We start from the raw sequence: 19842 nt of genomic DNA, 5'->3' as shown, positions 1-19842 counted from the left end.
ATAGTAATTATGGTATAAGCATAAAATGTGATGATGAATGACATCTAACTATGTGTACTACTTGCAAGAGGTACTACTTATAGGCTCTTAGATGCTACGGGCTGAATGCAACTGAACTAGCCTCGCCAGTGGCCGAGAATGACTAAGCTGGCCCCGCCAGTGATTGAAAATGACTTCGCCGTAGCATCCGAGAGTGTAAACCACGGCATGCCAGTACTACTTATGAGCTCATAGATGCTACTGACCGAAAGCAACTAAGCTGGCCTCGCCAGTGGACAGGAATGATTGAGCTAGCCTCGCTAGTGGCCGATAATGACCGAGCTGGCCCCGCTAGTGGTCGATAATGACTGAGCAGTAATATCCGAGAGTGTAAACCATGGCATGCTAGTATACAATGTTACGTTGTATTTTCATGAAAATACTTGTTAATATAAAATACCAAATTTACCAACTCAGTACGAATATATTATCATGAAGATTTGTTAAGTAATGTACATGTTAGCTTCTCAAACCTTAAATTAAACATGTTTAGCATTATAGTTGATCCAATAAAATTATGCAGGATTACTTACTGTGCTGTGTAGCTCATACCATTTTATTTATATTTTTTTCTTCCAGATCACCGCCAGTGATAGCAACGAGAGATACTCTTTTTCTTTAATCAAAGTTTCTATCTTTTGGGGATAATTATACTTTTGTGTACATAAAATATTATAGAAGCTCTGTACCTTGCACTACCTTGTGTGATACACTGCAAATATTTTATAAATGAAAGTTTGACTAGTTTGATTATCCTGTTACCCATGTATGAGGCTTCGTGCTATTATGGGCGGTAGTCGGCAATAGCACAGCCGTGTCACGGATCCGGGTCCGGGTCGTGACAGCTGTGCATAGGGGTTAGGGGAAGACTTGCCTGATTTGATGGCCTCATGGCTTTGATGTAGAGACAAGATGATCGAGACTACAGGTTGGAGTATGAGATCTGACCTAATTATAGGCGCGTCTGATATTACCCTGAAATGAGATCATTCTAGCAATCTGCATTTATGGCCTCTAAGACTGTTTAACATACCTTCAACCAAAAGTAAAAATGAAATTGACCGCAACAAATAACTTTTGGCTCCCATAAACTTATACTTCACTTACAACAAAAGCACAAGAGTTACTGTTTTGCTTGGAGAGTTTGAGACTACTTTATTGGTTGAACAATGCCCGTCAAATAACTCTCCTCCACATGAATTTTTTTCTCGGACTAGAAAGAGCCTTTGTTTCCTTGTCCTTGAATGCATTCCCTATGCTTCCCAACCCCTCAGGAGAGTGGCACGAGCAACTCGGTTCACCCCCAAGGTGAATGCCCCCATCCTGAGGTTGCAGTCATGAGTCTTACACATTGCCTTGATATTCGTGAAAGCACCTCTCATGTACCTTTGAAGTTCCATTTTCACCTTATCCTCGTCCCACATGAATCCTTGGATGTTCTGAAAAAATAGGTAAAAAATGGAAGAGAGAACATCATGATGTTACAAGAAATTGGATAACCAAAACTGAGTAGAGAAAGTAGCGTCTTTTCCCAAGTACCTGAACCCACTCAAAATAACTCACAATCACACCGCCGGCATTTGCATAAATGTCAGGCAGTATGACGACTCCTTTTTTAGATAGTATCTGCACTCCAAAAATATTGAAAACTAAGAAGTCCGAACATTTGCGGCAGCTATAATTTTTCCTAATAATCTTTATGGAATGCTACCTCATCTGCTTCTGGATCAGTGGGATGATTAGCACCTTCTATTATGTACTTGGCCTTCACATCCGCAGCATTTTCCCTTCAAAAAATATGGAACCATCAGCAAAGTTGAATTTGACAGTCAGTTGCCCTGATCATCATTAAACTCTATAAGGAACTACCATTAACAGCCTTTCACCACGTAAACAAAAACAAGAGAAATATCTATAAATTTTGGTTCAAGCAAAGTTATACGTACTGAAATCAAGAAGCAAACACAGAATCATTGCTGCTCAGAGATAAAACTAGTAACTATGATGTCCTTAGCAGAATCACGTGCATTTCAGAAGGAAAATTCGAGAAAAAAATTGCAAACCCAGTTACGAAGTCACCAAATATAAACAACAGGATCTGGACAATAAGGATTCCAGCATAGCTGGGAATTGAAGATAACTTGATACTCTTAAATTCAACCATTTAGTATTATATTTTAAATTCCATGTGTAGTGCTAGATAAGAATTGGGGACAGTTTGGACAGGCGACAGTATGATGACGAACAGCTATAAGTAGAGGATAAATGTTTGGAACCTGTGGAGCACTCCGCCTAAGGCAGAAGGGACGAGAACATCACATTCTTGCACAAGCAACTCCTTTGAATCTAGAGCATCAGCACCTTTGAAATCTTTCAGAAGACCACCTTCATTTTTGTGTGCCATGAGAGCAGGAATGTCAATACCATTTGGATTTTTTATTGCACCAGTTGCATCTCCAATTGCAATAACCTTGCCACCTTTTTCATGAAAAATTTGTGCAGCCCAAGAGCCCACATTTCCAAAACCCTGGAAGATTTAATAAAGGAGTCAGTAGTTTAAAGTGTCCGGCATGTGTTTCTGATAACACATGATCATGAGTAATTGCAAGGGTTGCAGATGAGGTTGAAGGTATCTTGTATAAGTAGTGCCAGGAACCGTAAAGTCAAGATGAATGAAGCATAAAATCATCATATCATGGCTGGTGTTCTTGTCCATCATTTTATGAGTTAAAGTTATTAAAGAACCTTAAATTGATCCATTATTAGATAAATGCAAGATACACAAAAATAAATCCAGATTTACCTGGATAACAAAACTCAGTCCTGAAATAGACTTCCCATGTTCAGCTAATAAAGCCTCGGTAGAAAATACAACACCTTGCCCTGTAGCAGCCTCCCTGCCTAACGACCCACCAAGATCCTTCAATTATCCAAAAGAAAGAAAGATCAGCTTAACCTGAGAAACTAAAAATTAGTCATATGACAGAATCTGCTATCAATTAGATTTAAATGCTTACTATTGGCTTTCCAGTAACGATGGCTGGTGAGTGGCCATGGAACTTAGAATACTCATCTAAAATCCATGCCATAGTCTGTTTAACAAGACTGGTGGATAGTCAAAAACATTCAGACATAATGGACGCACAAGCAAACTTTCATAATGGATGTACAAGGAAAACTTATTATTTAGTTCCATGATCAAATTAAGAACAAGGTGGAATACCTGTGAATTGGTTCCCATGTCAGGGGCCGGAACATCAGTGTGAGTTCCAATGAGATCATGAATTTTCTGAGTGAAGACACGGGTTAGGCGTTCCAGCTCACTGTCACTTAAGTCGCCAGGAGAGCAACCAATGCCTCCCTTTGCTCCACCATATGGTAGATCTGCCACAGCAGTTTTCCATGTCATCAACTGAGCCAGAGCATTCACCTCACTGGGGTCAACCTTTCAAAAGTAAATACAAAGATGATGATTTAAAGTCCACACAGGTAGCGTCAACAATAAAATTAAACTAATTAGTGCATTTCAATTGTAGATATAAATGAAGGGGAATCCAAAAGCGTGGATCATAATGGATTTACAATCAACACATCCTAGCAATTCCATGGAACAGCAAGGTCATGGTCCAGCTGCCAGGTGTCACCAAAAAAAAAGCTTCCATTGATGCCAAAACAAGGCGATCAAGTTAGAAATTTTTGCTTTGATCCACCTTAGAACATATTAGATCTCCAAAATACTAATCCATTCCCTTATGCAGTCATGATAGTCTCAAGCATTTTTGAGGATTCAAGGTAGTAAGGTAGCCCAAGAGTGACATTTGCAAATGGACTGCAGAATTGAAAACCACACAGAAACTGTCATTACAATGTTACTTGGAGATGTGGCAGAAGTGTGAAGTGTCCAAGTGTCAAGAAGAATCTGACTAAACTTTAAGAAATCTGACAGAGGGACACATCTGTTTCTTCTAAATGCGCATGCATGATGGATAATTAGATGGACCAATAGTTCCAACTTCCAAGTTTCCAAAAAAATTATAGGACCTCTGGTAAATGCGATCTTACACTTGACATCTTTTTTGTAAAGAAATCAAACATAGATATGTAATGATAATAAAACCTTGACTTGATCAGTGTGTGTGAAGTATGAAACGTCTTCAAGTGTCCAAGCATCCAACACATCAAGAAATCATATCTGTGGAGTATCCAGGTAACAATGAGTATGAATGTTACCAAGGCTTGGTATCCATATAAAACTGCTCTAATAAAGTAACTAGTAACTGCCCTTATTTTTTTTATCATATTGCTCAAATTATAAGTTTGAAGGAATTCATTGCATGCTATATAAAATCATAATCATCTAGCCTTTTCCCAGTTATTTGGGGTCAGCTATTGCATGCCACAGTTGTTGTTCTAATTTCAAGGCATCTTAATTTTATTTCTTTATTGATTACCTCTAAAATTGAAACAGTTGTTGTTCACAAAGCCAAAAATAAAATATCTACTTTCATGGTTGGGCCGACTTAATATATTGTCAAGTTTGGAATGGTTTAGCTTTTCATTCAGAATATATGTTGTCTGATGCAATCACCAAAAACAGGAGTTATAACTGACAAGCACAAGTATATCGAGGCCTAGACTAAGTGAAAAATCTGTTCTTTATAATGGAAGGAGGGAACAGGTGGAACTCATAACTCCTGGTGTCCTTACTTGGAGATGTCACTCAAGTACTCTAATTATACCCAAGACATTCCATGATATCTGAATATTAAAATGCTGATAAATGAAAGAGAAATGCCTCAGACACCTACATTCCATGTGACACCCACTCACAGCTAGGGCGAATGACATCATTCCCTGGCTGAATTCGTTATTATTTTATGACATGGTGTTTCCTTCTGCTCTCCTTCATGAATGCCTGAAACATTTCTCTAAATGAAAGGCAAGGCATTTTTATTCACATAACTTCACTGGAAAAACCTCTTAATTCCAGAAATGCTCAAAGTGGTTAGGTGTCAAATAATCCCGAAACATTATTGAGTACCAACTGGCCACTTGTTTCTCAAATTGCTGAAACACATATTTTCTCATTGCTAACTTTCCAAAATCCGTAAAAGAATGTTTTCCTTGTTAAAACAATAACCGGACGGGACTGCATAGGCATGGATCGAGTCTTTATAAGCTGACAAGACACAGACTTATTCCAGGATTGAACTGAGATTTGCCAAGAATAGGAAGAACAACTAAGGAGCAAAGATATAACAGAGAAATCAAATAACTAAAAAAAATACCACTTTGAGCAAGCAACAAGATCTTTAAATCTATGCAAAAAAATTTTGCATCAGTATACGACAATCACGATACGACAAACTAAATCATATCATGCAGTCATCTTCAAATTACATATATTAATTAAAATTGCCCTTCCATTTTCTCCATCAGTATACGACCGCAATACAATTTAAAGCATAAATACGACAAAGACGACATAATCTCACAGAATCTAATGTCAAACCCCAACAGTAATATCTTGAATCTACTGAATCAAGAACATCCAATAAACCAACATATATCCATTGTGGATAAAGAGAAAAAGAACTCACTTCGGGGTGATATCGAATCCCTCCTTTCATCGGCCCCCGTGCATTGTCATGCTGAACTCTAAACCCAACAAAGGAAGCCAGAGAACCATCATCTCTAGGGATGGTACATTCCACCTGCACACCCACAAGAAAACAAGAACCCATCTCAGAGTTCATCGAGAACCAAAGAAGAGAAGAAACAAACAACAGAAAGAACAATAAATCAGCACCTTGACTTCGCGGAATGGGATCACGAGGCTCTTCTCGAGCTTGGAATCGATCCCCAGGAGGCGGGACGCCTGGCGAAAGTTGCGGCAGGTAGCGGCCAGGGCGTTCATGGCTCCTACTAAAGAATACAAAAAAAAAGAGAACAAAAAAAGAGGAGCGATTTTTCACCAAAGAGAAGAATCGGAGAACAACGTAAAAGAGAACGCGATGGGAGAACGGAAGCGGGGAGATTTATAGAATCGACGATGATGCGGGATTTGAGGCAGGGCAAAGGGGAAGGAGGAAGGGAAGGGGGGAAGAACGGGGTTGGAGCTTGGAGACATAGATAGAAACAGAGAATGAGGTGAATGCAGCTGGGGCTGGGGGAGGCGGAATGGAAACACAGAGCCGTTTGAGCTTTTTCCTGGAATGAATCGTGGGGCTTTCCTACTGGGAATAGAGACTTCATGACACGCGACGGTTGGCGAAAACCTGCACTTGTTCAACCTCGTGGCCGGGTACGTGTCGGCTGTATCGACCGGTATGGTCGTCTAGTTATTAGATGGACCAGTATCCAACCTACATATGCTCAAGGATTTGGTTCCGTAACTTCGATGGACCATTTCAATTCATATGATTAATCAAATGGTTTAATTTGGTTCTGAATTTTTTACCTATTTAATAAATAAATTGGACTTGGATTGATAAATTTACGGACTACGGCCCGATATTTATCTAATCCGACTCATATCCGGTCCGATCTTAACCTGATCGCTGCCTCTAATTAAGATAGTTTTAAGACAGGAAGTTGGCTAACACAAGAGAGTTTAATATTATATAATCTTATGTAAGTTTTGGATCTGCTTTATCGACACATGTCGTTTATGAACTTATAGCTAATAAAGGTCAAGATGACCCGCATTACTGGCAGCCTGCGCTTGATTTTGTATAATCTCTCAAAAAACAGACCTACAATAAGGTGTTCAATTAGGGGAAGGCAGTAGGAAGTGTTACAAACGCTTGGATACATGTAGTATGGTACATGGCATGGGCTTTTTTGCATTTTAATTATAATTTTCATTTCAGCTAAGGTCTTAGTTTGAATTGATATAAGACATAGTGGTATGATGTGATCTTGAAATATTAATTGGTATGATATCAGCATATTGTCCAATATTTTTCAATCACTTTTTTAATCTTCTTTAGATAACTATTTTTTTTATTAATGGATCTCAAAGATAAATGCTTAAAAAATATTTTAGTAGTCAAAATCTGATGTTTTAGGTGGTTGGGGCATGTCACACTGCGAGGTAATTTGATGATTTTGGGAATCATTTATCTGAAAAAATAATTATAGGAAGAAATAAATTTTACGACATTAGGTTGTAAAATAGTTATTCCGAAAAATAGTATCGGAAAAAAAGTTACTATGTTTGGTTCGAGATAGCCTTATACAAAAATATTGTCGAATTTTCAAATCATACCCTTAAATAAACAATTCAAGTTATAACATTTTTTCTCAGCTTATTTGTTGGCTACTTGTGGCCCACTTATATAAATGTTGTCCATATTGACTATTTCAAATATTAAAATATATTTAGATAAGTTAATTTTTAAATTAATTATACATATATTAAAAAATATTTTTCTTAATAAATATGCTTTCTTATGTAAATAAAATTATTAATAAATCATATGTTAGATTTATTGATAATTAGTAAATATTTGTTAATTATTTATTAATATTAATATGCATTAACAGATATATTAATATATATTAAATATATGATTTTTTATCAATATTATTAATAAATATATTAATATATTTATATAATATTAGTGAGTGTATTTCAGTCAAAAATGATATTTTTAGATTATCTCGACTTGGTAATCCAAAATGGAAAAATAAATACCATTTTTCGACGGTATTTATTTTACCTTCTTTTTTAGAAAAAGAGATATGCGATCCACCATTTATTTTACCTTTTTTTAGAAAAATAGATATGCAAGCCATTTTGGGTGAGGTCCTGCGTTGTTATAAATGATATCAGAGCGAACTCGGTCCATAGCCTATGTGGACTACGGAACACTGCAGCCGGGTTCATGGAGGCTGACCACAAACTTATCGTGGTGCTTGTGATTGGATTTGAATTGATTTGAACCCTTAGTCTGATGAGGACGTCAGGGCTTGAACGGGGGGAGTATGTAAGGACCCATGTAGGCGTGTGTTTAGTCCCACATTGGTTATTCGCCGAGAAGATCTTGGGTACTTATACATAATCAAGAAACCCAAATAATACATTCTGGTTAGCCATTTTGGATGAGGTCCTGGGTTATTATAACTATAGTTTGAAAGATTATTCTGTAAGGATATTATATGGTTGGAGAAAATGTTAGAACTGATATGGCATAAAATCAATCCACCTATCGTGGATCGACATGTGGCAAGCAGTTTCAAGCAGATTTGAATTTTGGGCGGTTACATTTTTGCAATTAAGAAGGTCTAGAAACAAAAGGATGGTTATGACTCATAAGAAATTATGGCTCATCCCTTGACTTCCGCCTAAACGGATCCTTGCTCCAACACCTATATAAATATGGCTAATAGAAAAAATATTAGATACCTCAACCTCGGACTGACTGACCTCGACAACCTCTGCCCTGATCGAGGAGAGCAACTTCGGTTCTGATCGAGGAGCCAACTGACCGAAGTGAGGAAGTAAGCAATTTTACCTCCAACCAAGGAGCCTATTCGACACATGCCGACAGGGACTGACAATCCTAACAACCGACGGCCCCGACAGCCTACAGTCATGGCGACACCCTAGTTTGCGCCCGATTGGCACTGTATGCCACCCATGCGGACTAACTCCACGCTGCGGCCATTCTATTGACCGTTATCTAGCCATCAGTGCACGCCACATTAGCCCAGATAACGATAAAATTAAGCTCTCCTATATAAAGAGGCGGCCTGGGGGCCCCACCTTAGGGATGATGTTCATTCCTCACAAAGAGTTACATTATGCTGAACTCTTTTTTCTTTACACACTGTTTGCCTCTCCATTCTGACTTAGACATCGGAAGGTCCTCAGCTAGAAATTCTCTAGCAAGTGAACTTTTTACAGGCCATCCCCGAAGGAGACCAATGCCCAGTGCCACCACTAGTCTGCTCAGCTCGACTCCAGCCGATCCCAAAGTCGTCTGAGCTGTGCTCCGACCTCGGTTCGGATTCTGTGGCAACAACAACCAAGGGACTCCAAACAGAGAGGGCACTCATATCTCAAAGTTCTCATGGTAAGAAGCTCTCAAGCCCTTATCCATTATTCTGCTTTTCTTTTTTGGCAAGTTAGTCGGTATATGAGCTGTCATGGTTGAGGTGAAAGTCAAGGCTGAGATGGAGAGCGATGTCGAGGTGAAGGTCGATGCTGAGGTGAGAAACCATGGCTGAGGCGAGAAGACCGAAAGGAATGCTAAGGCCAAGATCGAGTTGAAGACCGAGGCCGAGGTGAGAAGACCGAGGCCGAGGTGAGAAGCTAAGGCCGAGGTGAAGTCAAAGGCCGAGATGAGAAAGTTGAGTTCGAGATGAAAGCTAAAGCTAAGGCTAAGGTGAGAAGGCCAAGGTGAAAGTTGAGGCTGAGACTAAGGTGAAGGCTAGAGTTCAATTGAAGGCTAAAGCTAAGGTGAAGACGGAGGCCGAACCCCTAAAGCTGACCAGGCAGGCCTGAGAAGGCTGAAATGAAAAGGCCAAGATAAGAAGGCCGATATGACAAGGCCGACTTGAGAAAGCCAAGATAAAAAGGCCTAAGTGAGAAGACCAACTAGAAGAACGACAATATTGTTATTTTAACGTCCTTCGTAATTTAGGCATTGGAAGAGTCAATCCAACGAGCCTTTCTCTTCTTGTTATGTGCAGATCAGTATCTCTACGCGAATTGATTAGTACTCTCTAGATCTCCGTAGGGTAGGATTTTGGCAAACTATCATAAGTGGATTTTTTTGTCTCAACAAAGTTGTCTTTGGACAGTTGCAAAAAAATAGCTAAAATATTATCCCCCAATAATTCAATCGTCCATAAGTATTCAACACAAACACGAATCTATCAACTTGAAAGCAAAAGGGTCATATCGTGGTGGAGGAAAAGAAATCAAAACAAGACAGCCAAGTTAGGAGCAGGCAAAATGCTCCTCGTCGTCGAAACAGGCACGCCAATGATGACTTCAAGCAATCGGCAAGAGAGAACACGGGGCAACGAGGAGAGCCAGATCCACGCTTGATCTCAGAGAAGGCATCACGATAATTTATCAAACGAGTGGGTTGATTTGTCATCGAGCCAGCTGTGCTCGCCGATGATCGGAAGAGGCCTTGCAAAGCCTCGCCTCTAGCAAGGGAGTAGCAACAGTCTAAGGGCAAGAGAGAGGGCTTTAAGAAAGAGAGAGGATTCGAAGAAGAAGAAGAGGGGGCAGAATGGTGATGACGAGGGATAGTGAGAACCCCAATTCCATTGTCATAACAATCCCCCTCTCCACCCTCCTCTCCTCGCCCCATCCAAACACAGCCTAAGATTATTTTTTAGAGTTGAGATGTTGAATTATTCTATTTACATTTCATATATTTTCATTTCAGAGGCCTTCTTTATGATTTCATATGCATGGATGCAGGAATTCTCACCTACTTGGAAGCACAAGTTCACAACATCCTTCGAGCAAGCCACACGCAATGCAAGAGGAGTGCAGCTAAAACCATGGATATAGGCTCGAATTTTTTTTCCTGTTCCTTTCTTTCCCTCTATTTAAATTAGAGGAATTTTATCCATTCATTGAAAGCCTGCATTTGTCTGGACTGCCGAGGAGAAGAAGAAAGAGAAAATAACAGCACTTCATATTGTTCCTTGACATTAAAACCGATTGCTGCTCATTTTGTAGTCATGGACTACCCCAACAGAGATGAACAAGCTGATTTAAACGCAGCTTAATCAAGATCACCGTTGGCTACCGTGGAGGCACTGGGGAGAGAGTTACCAGAAGAAGTGGGGCAGTCTGAATTTTGAAATTAATCAAGTCCAACCCGAACCGAAGTTATTTGGATCAGGCTTGGATTCGACCCACTTTTGACCCAAAAAAGGCCAATGAGCTGATGAAGTTAATATCATATCATACTCGATCAATTCAAACTTGACTGAAAATGAATTGACTTTGGATTCAATTTTTTTTTTTTTGACCCAATTCAGCCACAGGATTGATGCATTGAGGCACCTCTCATCAAGTGGCGGGTTACATCTCCACAACTAGATCACCATTTGACTACTGAAATTATAGCTCACCTCTGACAAGCAAGAGACAATAACACTTACAGTTCATCACCTACTACAAAAAAAATTGACAAATAAAATAAATTTTTATACTTTATAAAAATATTATCTATTCATATTTATATACAGTAAGTTTAATCACGCTGAATATGAGCTTGGGTCATTTGCGGAGGATGCTTATCAAGCAATACAAGTTCCTCAGTAACAGCCTGCCTGAAGAACCACATCTTTCTCAGGGGAAAGAGAATAAAAAATAAAAACAAAAATAGACGGGAGAGATAAAAGCAGATACACCCCTCATTACAGGTGAACACCACCTAATCCTGTACCACCTCGTTAAGAGATACTCGCCAAACACCTTCCAATCATCAAATATTACATGTTCATGCAAGAATCTAGGAAGGGATGATAGAAATATTCCAACACGGATTAGATTTCTTTTATTTATAGCGCACAGTAGATTCTTCTTCTTCTTATTTATTATTGCGTATCAATTTCATGCTTAATCAGCTTACTTCCTAAATTCCTAGTTGTGCTGATGAAATTAAAGGCCTTTCCTTTAAGCTCCCCTTAGTTTTCTCGGTTTATGTCCAGGCAAAAGCACAGCTGCTGGTTTTACCAGCATTTTAACTACCCATAGAAGTGAAAACATAAGGTATTCTTAGAAATGCATATTCTATTTGAAAAACAAATAATCACAACATGTCATGCCAAAGAGATGGAAAGAGTAACCAAAAGAAAGGCTGAAATAGTGATAAATTTAAAAAAGATGGTGCATGTTGTTTCAAAACCGACTTCCCTTGTGTTTGCTCTTAAGAAGAAACATTGCTTAACAAATAATGCTGCACTGTCCTGCATAAACTCTATCTGCATAAAGCAAAACAAAAGAACTTGGTAGATGGAATTTGGCTGCATTAACCTAATCAGCAGACAAGAAGATAGCAATCTATGAGAAAAATTGAGAAATATGATATCCATTTGCACATCAGTTTTGACCGTAGTGCATTTCTGACTCATGGCACAAAGAAACAAATGTGTCAGGGTAAACAATCAATCAGCAGTCGATGCAATCAAATTGCAGTTAAACTATAGCTACACAAGCATATTTTGTTTTGGTTTCAAGTGCAAATACATTAGTAATATTCTCTCATAACTGACATAAGATGGTAAGAAGCACCAAACGGAATAACTTATTGACTCATGAAAATCAATCACGGATGATGGAAAGAAATGAATTCTACAAAGTAAAGAAGGAACACCCAAATGATCCAATATATAACGCCCCACTCCAAATTCCCAATCAACTTCAGTATTGATCCCATGGAAAACAGCCAAAGGAGAAGGTACATTTTTACTTTGTAATCCAACCGACAGAGATACATGAAATATATCAGATACCGAAAATTAGCAAACAGTCATGGATCAGATTTTAAGGAACAGAATGTCAAACATAATTTATTATATCACAATATCAAATGATATGTGACAAGATGCACTGAAATCCTAAATCCAAAAAAAGAAGGTGGTGAAACATCAAATCTTGAAGAACAAATCACACCTATATCAGAACTAGACATGTAGCACTCGATGGCAGAGGTGAAGCACTAAACATGGTCAACTATCAAGAACCTTACCTATTCGAGACTCCTAACTGACAAAGCTTGCATAAACAACACCAAGTGTAGAGATGCTAAGAAAGAAAACTTGAGTACGATGAGCTTGACCAACTGGAGCACAGAGCAATCAAAATCACCTTATTTAAAACCTTCAACAAGTACGTTTCCTTGGTGAATATTATCCACAAAAATTTTGCCATAAGTCATGAACCAGAATCAGGCCAAGTGGTGGAAAAAGCCTTCTCCCACCCTGTTTTGAAAGAAACAAGGTGCTTAAAAGAGCAGACACTTCAACAAGTTAAAGCCTTAAAAGCCCAGAAGTAGCAAAGAGGGGTAATAAATAGAAGTAATCCCAGAAAAATAAAAAACAGGTGAAGTTAAGGCCCAGAAGCAGACACTTCAACAAGTTAAAACCTAAAAGGCTTGTAGCAAAGGGTACAGAGCAGCATTTAACTTATTGGATCAACAGATTCTGAATCCGTCACAAAAAACACAGCCACCAAAATTCTTTTGCAATCTCTTTTGCAAAATACAACTTACTTAAATATGAATAAATCCAATAAGTCGTACCAAAAAAAAAAACATTAATTTTAACCAAAGCAAGTAAATGATAAAACTGTAAATTCAATGCATGCTAATGCTTAGGTAAAACAACAGGAGACAAAAGGAAATCTGGTCCAATTTAAAATGGATGGGTAGCTACCTAAAGATGGCAAACAAAAGCTGGTGCACAAAACAGAAAACACATGACATCAAAAAAAAAAGAGGAAAAAGGTCTCATGGGATATAAAACATACAAAACCATGTGAAGAAGGGAAAATATCATCTACAGAAAGGTTCTCAAATTAGAAAGAGAAGGATGTACATTGGTGTTGTAATCTTACACTCTTCTGAAACATTTAGCAATATTTCCAGTAGTCAAATATATAAATTCGCAGCACACCAAATTGTATGTCTTGCATATGCCCAACAAATTCCACTTGTTCTCATTCGGAAACATGCAAAACCAAAACGTTAATAACTCAAGGGTCAATTCAACAACTTCAACTATTGCAACCATGGTGTGCCGTACCAATCAGTACTGGTGCATATCGACCGTACCATACTAGTACGGAATTGGTACCTGGTACGAGGAGCGTACAAGTGTCAGTATGCCAAACCGGCCCCATACCGACCGACATATAGTAGAATGATACCAGTATAGGGTCTGGTACCGAGATGGCGAACCTTGTTTGCAACCAAATGGGCCCAATAGTTCCAAGAAATAGAGAAGAAGGTTACCTGCAAGCAGCCAACATTGACCTCCTTTGCCAAGAAATAACATTTGGCCTTTCAACCTTCCTTCCTGCAATAATTAATTAATTTAAGATCTTTGCAATGCATTAAATATCAGAGTTAGACAGGATATATATTTCTTTTTTGTGCTTTCACTTAGTCAAGGCACCTTTACAAAATATCATCAAACCAACATCATGCAAAAAAGAAATATATATCAGCATAATCAATGAGAATTCTGATCACAAACCAACAATCCTTCCTATGTAGCTAAGGCTTGAGTCTATGAATTATATTTTGTCAGTAGTTTCTATTTTTTAACTACATTTTCCATTTTAGCGATCTTACTTGTATCCATGACAGTCAAATCCTTTTAGGGCATTAACAACTTCCTAAAACCCTTTGGTCCTGAATTCAAGACTTCTTCACTAGCTCATCTTATCAGATCACATCATTGAGCCAACATAACCCGAAAAAAATAAAGAACTGAATTAACACAAAACTATAGGTTCTCGCATATTAAAAGCGCCAACATCAGGGCATAAGTAAATTCAAAGTTGACATTGTGCTTAAAACTAGTCTTTGGATCTGCTTCTATTTAGAACTATTTCATACAATTATACAAACAAATGTGAGGATGATTCATCATAGGGATGATTACTATGTATGTTTGTCTGGGTGTATGTCCATACACCATTTGTCTATATCATGTTGAAGTTGTATCATGAATAAAGACTCGCAATGATGATTGAAAGCATATGTTGATAGTAATCTGCAAGTCGAATGATGATGGAAAGGAGATGAAATAGCATAATAAGTCACACATGACAAGAATGATAATTGATCACATCGAAAGAATCTGAGATGATGGCGCACATTCATATATAACTGAGCAATAAGATGTTGAATGTGTATGCAGATAGACAAACAAAGATTATACTTTCTCTTCCTACGGTCTCCCATGGCATTTCTCATGTCAGTCTTTTGGAGAGCAGACCCAGGTGCTCCGACAAACTGCATGGGAGAAAGTGCTGGTGCAGCAGCAGTGGTCATAGATGGCACTGGTGCAGGTGATGGAGCTGGAAGTGGAGCTGGAACAGGAGCTGGAGCAGGAGGTGCAGCAGGCTCAGGAATAGGGCGTGGTAGAATGTGCTTCAGTCTGTTGTTCCTATAGTTTTTCCAGAAGAAATACTGCTGTCTATGAGCCAATTCCTATGCAAAAACACTACAAATGGTTAATGATATGACAAACTGAACTTTTCTAACAATATAGAAAAATGAGAACCATGAAAAGTACTATTCACAAAAATTATGTATGTAGTACGTATAAGAATCCAATATAACATCCCTCACAACTTGAGGAAAATGGAGCATATAATACAGAGATCAGCTAGCAAGCTATTTACAGGGAAAAGGAGCATTATCCAGAGTACTCAGTATGTGCCATCAAACTGTACTAATCAAATTTCGGAATGAATTGTCAGAAAGCAAACAAACCATTGACAGTAGCTTACAGAACTTGACATCAGCAATGCTCATTAGGGTTTTAATAGATTTGAGTGTCCTGCAAATCGAGCAAGTAGCTGATCAAAACAACCAAGAAGCCCCATCCAACTATATGAATTCAACCTTAGTTGTGCTGCCTTGCCATTCATTTTTGTTGAGAACTCCATTCCTTTTTATTAGTTCAAAATTCAAATCCTTTCTCACAACATCCGTCCTTTTTAAACATTCAGTTTTCCAGATATGACTTTTCCCTTTTGGAAAAAGGCATTTGCACAGCTATCAGGCATTTTTAATATCAACAAATTTGAAGGTTATGATCCCAAATTAGCATTTATAAACAATAACAAAATCATTATTGAATAATCCAGCAAACATGTATCACCATCTCAAAGGAGTACGCTAGTAACCATGCTTTGGTCTATAACCTTCAAACAACTCATGGAAAATCCAAGTAGAATATAGATGACAAATAATAAAATTAAGAAAAATTAGAAAAAGTTAAAAAAGATTGGAATAAGAAAGGTCATCTAGTATGAAGAATGTCACCTTGCTTCCAGGATGTGCCATTGCATTGCGAAAGTTTGCATTTTGGAGAAGCTCAAGGAAAAAAAGGCAGTGCGGGTACCTGTGGGACAAAAAAACACCTACACAAATTAAGTTGATAAAATGCATAAGGGAAAATTCTTCCCACAATAAAATAATAATTAAAAAATCATGAGCATAATTGTGAGGAGATTTTGTAAAAAAATCATATCACTTTACATTTAACTCACATTATAAATTTTATGTACTCTGGTCGTTGCCAGTACTGAAGGTATTTCAAGTATCCAATAAACGCCTCATCCTCAAAATACCGATTTTGAGCAAGATCTGAGAACCCAAAGGAAGGCAATGCATACATCAAGCAAGATAATACAAAAAGATTCTCCTATAAAAATTCTTAATCGTGATTTACAGAGAAACCCCAAATTGCACATAAATAGCTGTATAAAAACTTCAGCAAAATTCTGTCTGGGATCTCTCCATTGTGAATGACAGTGAAAAATAAAATAAATTTTAGAGTTGATAAGTCAACATTTTCGTATTAGAACCTGAAATACCTAATAACTACTAAGAAAGATAGTACAGTGTGTTATAAAACAGTTAATGGATCAAGAACAAAAAAAAGAGAGAGAGAGAGAGATGGTCTCATAAGACATTATGAAAGATGTCATATATGATGTATGCATTTTAGTAAGACAATAATTTTCCTTTCCCTAACTAAAAACTTAAAATATATCACAGTTTTGAATAATAAAAGAGGAACCTACAATGCCTATACCAGAATAAGTGTTCAACTTCAAGACATGCTGAAGTTTTTACTGGTTTCAGGCTATAAACCTTCTGGTGAAAACAAAAGGTTGGATAAGAATATTGGTTCAGAACTGACATGGACCCTGCCTCAGGTTCGACTAGATTCTTGGAATTAGCTGCAGAGAGAAATCGGATTTGTAATCATGTTAATTTCACAGAAAACATTACACGTATGTCTTTCTTGCAGAATTCTATGTTACTTAATGCAAAAATTTGGATGGAACAAAAGGATGAGAGTGAATAAAGAATGAAAAAAATTGGTGATAAGAATGAAAGAAAAGTATGAAAGAAACAGCTGACAGGGGGAAAAAAGGAAAAGATGCAGGAGGTAAAGAGAGAGCAAGAAGGATTATATCAATCAGATGCACAAATATCAAAGTAGAACCACATAAATATCAAATTAGGTTCTACTTCATTAGCAAATGTGTCTCAACATAAGATTTTTACCAAGCTTCTAAGATAACCAGTCACAGGAAACCATTGTTTCAGATGCAACTGCCATGTATGCAAGTGTGTGTGCATAACAACATTTTAACCCACAAAAAACAAGTACAAGTCGCCACATAATAAAGGTAGTCAAATTAAACGAAAGTCTCCAGCTATATATTATCTGGAACTCTGGATAGGAATGCCAAAGTCAGCATTATATCATAAAACTATGGTTCAGTGATGTGCACAACTTGATTGATATCTATAAATAACAAATGTTGATATCCTTTTCATTAACAAAACATTCTAGTAGAGACCAATGAAATTATCGACATAATCTGAAATCATGTAATATGATAACATCAGAGGTAGTAGAGAAGGAACCATTAAAAAATGCTTCATTTATATGCATAAAATTGATTGATAGACTAGGGAAAAAAATGTTGGCATTTTTTATTAATTTACAAATTATGCTAGTACAGAACAGTGACATTATAATCTAAAATCATGTGACAGGACAACACCAAAGGAAGTAAAGACAAATATCCTTTGGCGAGAACCCTAATAGCTGCTCAGGGCAATCTATAAAGAAGTGTGGTTTTCTACTACAATGTCGTATCTCTTAATACGGGTAATCTTTATGGGTTTTTAGTTGCATCTAGTGGAACCTAAAGTCAGGAGTCATGTATCTGTTCGACTTCTAGGATCCAGAAAGGTATCCTAAAGTCATGTATCCAAGGAGTCATGTATCCTAAATTCACTAAATTTATGACACTCACTCTTACAAAGGGACTTCAACAAGAAAGGTTCCAATCACTACTTAAACATAGAGAGCAACCATGTTTAGTTCATTGACAATATTTTCAACCAAAGCCATAGTCGGTCATGTTTCACCATGTTTTGATTAAAGTTACATTTTTACCTCTACTTTACCAAACATCTGGATCTGGAATTTCCAAGAATTAACCTTGAAGAAATTTTAGCACTTACCACACTAAGTGCAACTAAATTAAACCTTTTTTCCTTTAATAAATGGAAAATGTTATTCCAATAACTTTTCGTAGGTCTAGGGTATACAAGTGGGCCAAGCCCATTTTGCTGTCTGCATGGTTTTGCTTTTATTTGGGGGCATACAATGTGCTTTGATGTTTTTGAAAACATTTATTTTTGAGTCAACCTCCCATCGATTGCCATCCTTTTCTCTCTTTTCTTGCTTTATGGGCCTGTGGAGTGATAGGTGAAGACACTCCAAATGTAATTATAGTGCATCTGTGAAAGGCAACTAAAAGTACATTGATTTTAAAATTTCATACTTATCACGATGTTAAGCCAAGTTGTTGCGCAAATGAGACATTACACTTTCAAGAAGGGTATAGTGAAAGCATGGTGAGGTTAGGAAGTACTGAGTAAATATAACATATTAGAAACACCTATCACAGATACAAAAGTCGAGTTGAGTTCAGTTGCTTTATTGGCTGCCATTGGAAAGGGGAGAAAGTTTGAAGGAAAAAGAACAAAGAAAATGAAAAATGAGGTGAGAAGAGAGGGTATCAAACTAAGAGGTTGTGAAAGAGAGAACACGGGGAGAATTAGAAGTCAGTGAAGAGAAAGAACCTTAATGCACAGGTTTCTCAGCTAACTGAGAAGTAGAATTAGAATGTGTTTCTATGTACCTTTCTACCTTTAGCAATAGGGAAAGATTAAACATGCTCAGAAAAAATCACAACTTTCCATAATCCAGTTACAAATTTCCACCAAAGCAATCGTTTTCTCCTCTCTCTCTCTCTCTCTCTCTCTATAAATTCTCAGAAACGGACAGAACCCACTTCTTGATCCATTGCAAACCATGCTTTCCCAATAGAAATCCTCTGCAAGAAAAACAGATAATGTCAAAGATTCCTTTTTTCTCGGTCGGGAGAACTCACAGTGGATGTAGGTAGGGTTGGCCAGGCACTGAACGAACTCCAACTCGAGTAGAAATCGTTGTCGGCCGTCATCAGGATCTTTATACGGGTTCTTAAGTCTGCATTTAAAAAAATAAAAGTAAAACATTTGAGGTGAATTATTTCGAAGATCAAGAAAGGAATCAAAAACCTAGTAGCTGAAAAGATTCAGAGAAAAGAATTGGAAAAAACTGTGAGGCGAGGGACTTGCGCTGATGGGGAGTCGGACGAGCGATCGGCGTCGTCTTTGCCGGAAGCCATCGCAGACTAGGGATTCTGGGCATAAATTGAAGCCCGAGCCCTAGTCCCAGCCCTAGTCGAGCAGCAAAATAACGGAGCGAGGAAAAGAACAAAAAGAGAAAAAACCGAACTTTCTGGGAGTTGCAGGAGTCGAACAAGGCGTCAGAGGTCGGCAGGGGTGTCATGCGGTCCTCCAACAAACCAACCCGATCCGAACCCGATCGAAAGCATTCGAGTTGACTCCAAAAAGAAAAGACCGGATAATCTATTGGATCAGGTTGGATTTAGACAATCTATAATTCTATATCCCAATGTTCATCCCTCCCTCTCTCACATCTCTATATCTA

General features: G+C 37.8%; 2 protein-coding genes and 1 long non-coding RNA gene across 12 annotated transcripts; 1 reads left to right on the top strand and 2 right to left on the bottom strand.

Annotated features, from left to right (window-relative positions):
• Positions 1-1126: 1126 nt before the first annotated feature.
• On the bottom strand, positions 1127-7443 carry LOC103710782 (glutamate dehydrogenase 2, mitochondrial-like). The gene is made up of 9 exons (XM_008796667.4): positions 5849-7443; positions 5640-5753; positions 3263-3484; positions 3057-3131; positions 2843-2959; positions 2316-2566; positions 1751-1826; positions 1579-1665; positions 1127-1478 (listed from the first exon to the last, which is right to left on the bottom strand). The coding sequence occupies exons 1-9, from the start codon at positions 5954-5956 to the stop codon at positions 1293-1295; spliced, it is 1236 nt and encodes a 411-aa protein (XP_008794889.1). The 5' UTR covers positions 5957-7443; the 3' UTR covers positions 1127-1292.
• A 228-nt stretch (positions 7444-7671) lies between these two features.
• On the top strand, positions 7672-11901 carry LOC120106627. Its single transcript, XR_005508730.1, has 2 exons — positions 7672-10399; positions 10484-11901. It is a non-coding gene; the product is annotated as an uncharacterized LOC120106627 (long non-coding RNA).
• Positions 11777-19786, bottom strand: LOC103710781 (mediator of RNA polymerase II transcription subunit 31). 10 transcript variants are annotated; one of them, XR_005508720.1, is made up of 8 exons: positions 19467-19782; positions 19238-19335; positions 16304-16400; positions 16077-16155; positions 14901-15236; positions 14031-14094; positions 12887-12999; positions 11792-12000 (listed from the first exon to the last, which is right to left on the bottom strand). XR_005508720.1 is itself a non-coding variant. In XM_039119600.1 (7 exons), exons 1-7 carry the CDS (start codon positions 19514-19516, stop codon positions 11963-11965), a joined length of 762 nt encoding a protein of 253 aa, XP_038975528.1. In that variant the 5' UTR covers positions 19517-19779; the 3' UTR covers positions 11792-11962. The 10 variants fall into 10 exon arrangements, 5 of the variants coding, with proteins under 5 accessions (XP_038975528.1, XP_038975526.1, XP_038975524.1 ...); XR_005508722.1 differs by lacking the exon at positions 12887-12999 and having other exon boundaries at positions 11777-12000; positions 14965-15236; positions 19467-19754; XR_005508718.1 differs by lacking the exon at positions 12887-12999 and having other exon boundaries at positions 13634-14094; positions 19467-19786.
• Positions 19787-19842: the final 56 nt, after the last annotated feature.

The sequence above is a fragment of the Phoenix dactylifera genome, chromosome 2 (assembly GCF_009389715.1).
Source record: "Phoenix dactylifera cultivar Barhee BC4 chromosome 2, palm_55x_up_171113_PBpolish2nd_filt_p, whole genome shotgun sequence".
Taxonomy (NCBI): Eukaryota; Viridiplantae; Streptophyta; class Magnoliopsida; order Arecales; family Arecaceae; genus Phoenix; species Phoenix dactylifera.
This window is presented reverse-complemented; position numbering and strand designations above follow the sequence as displayed.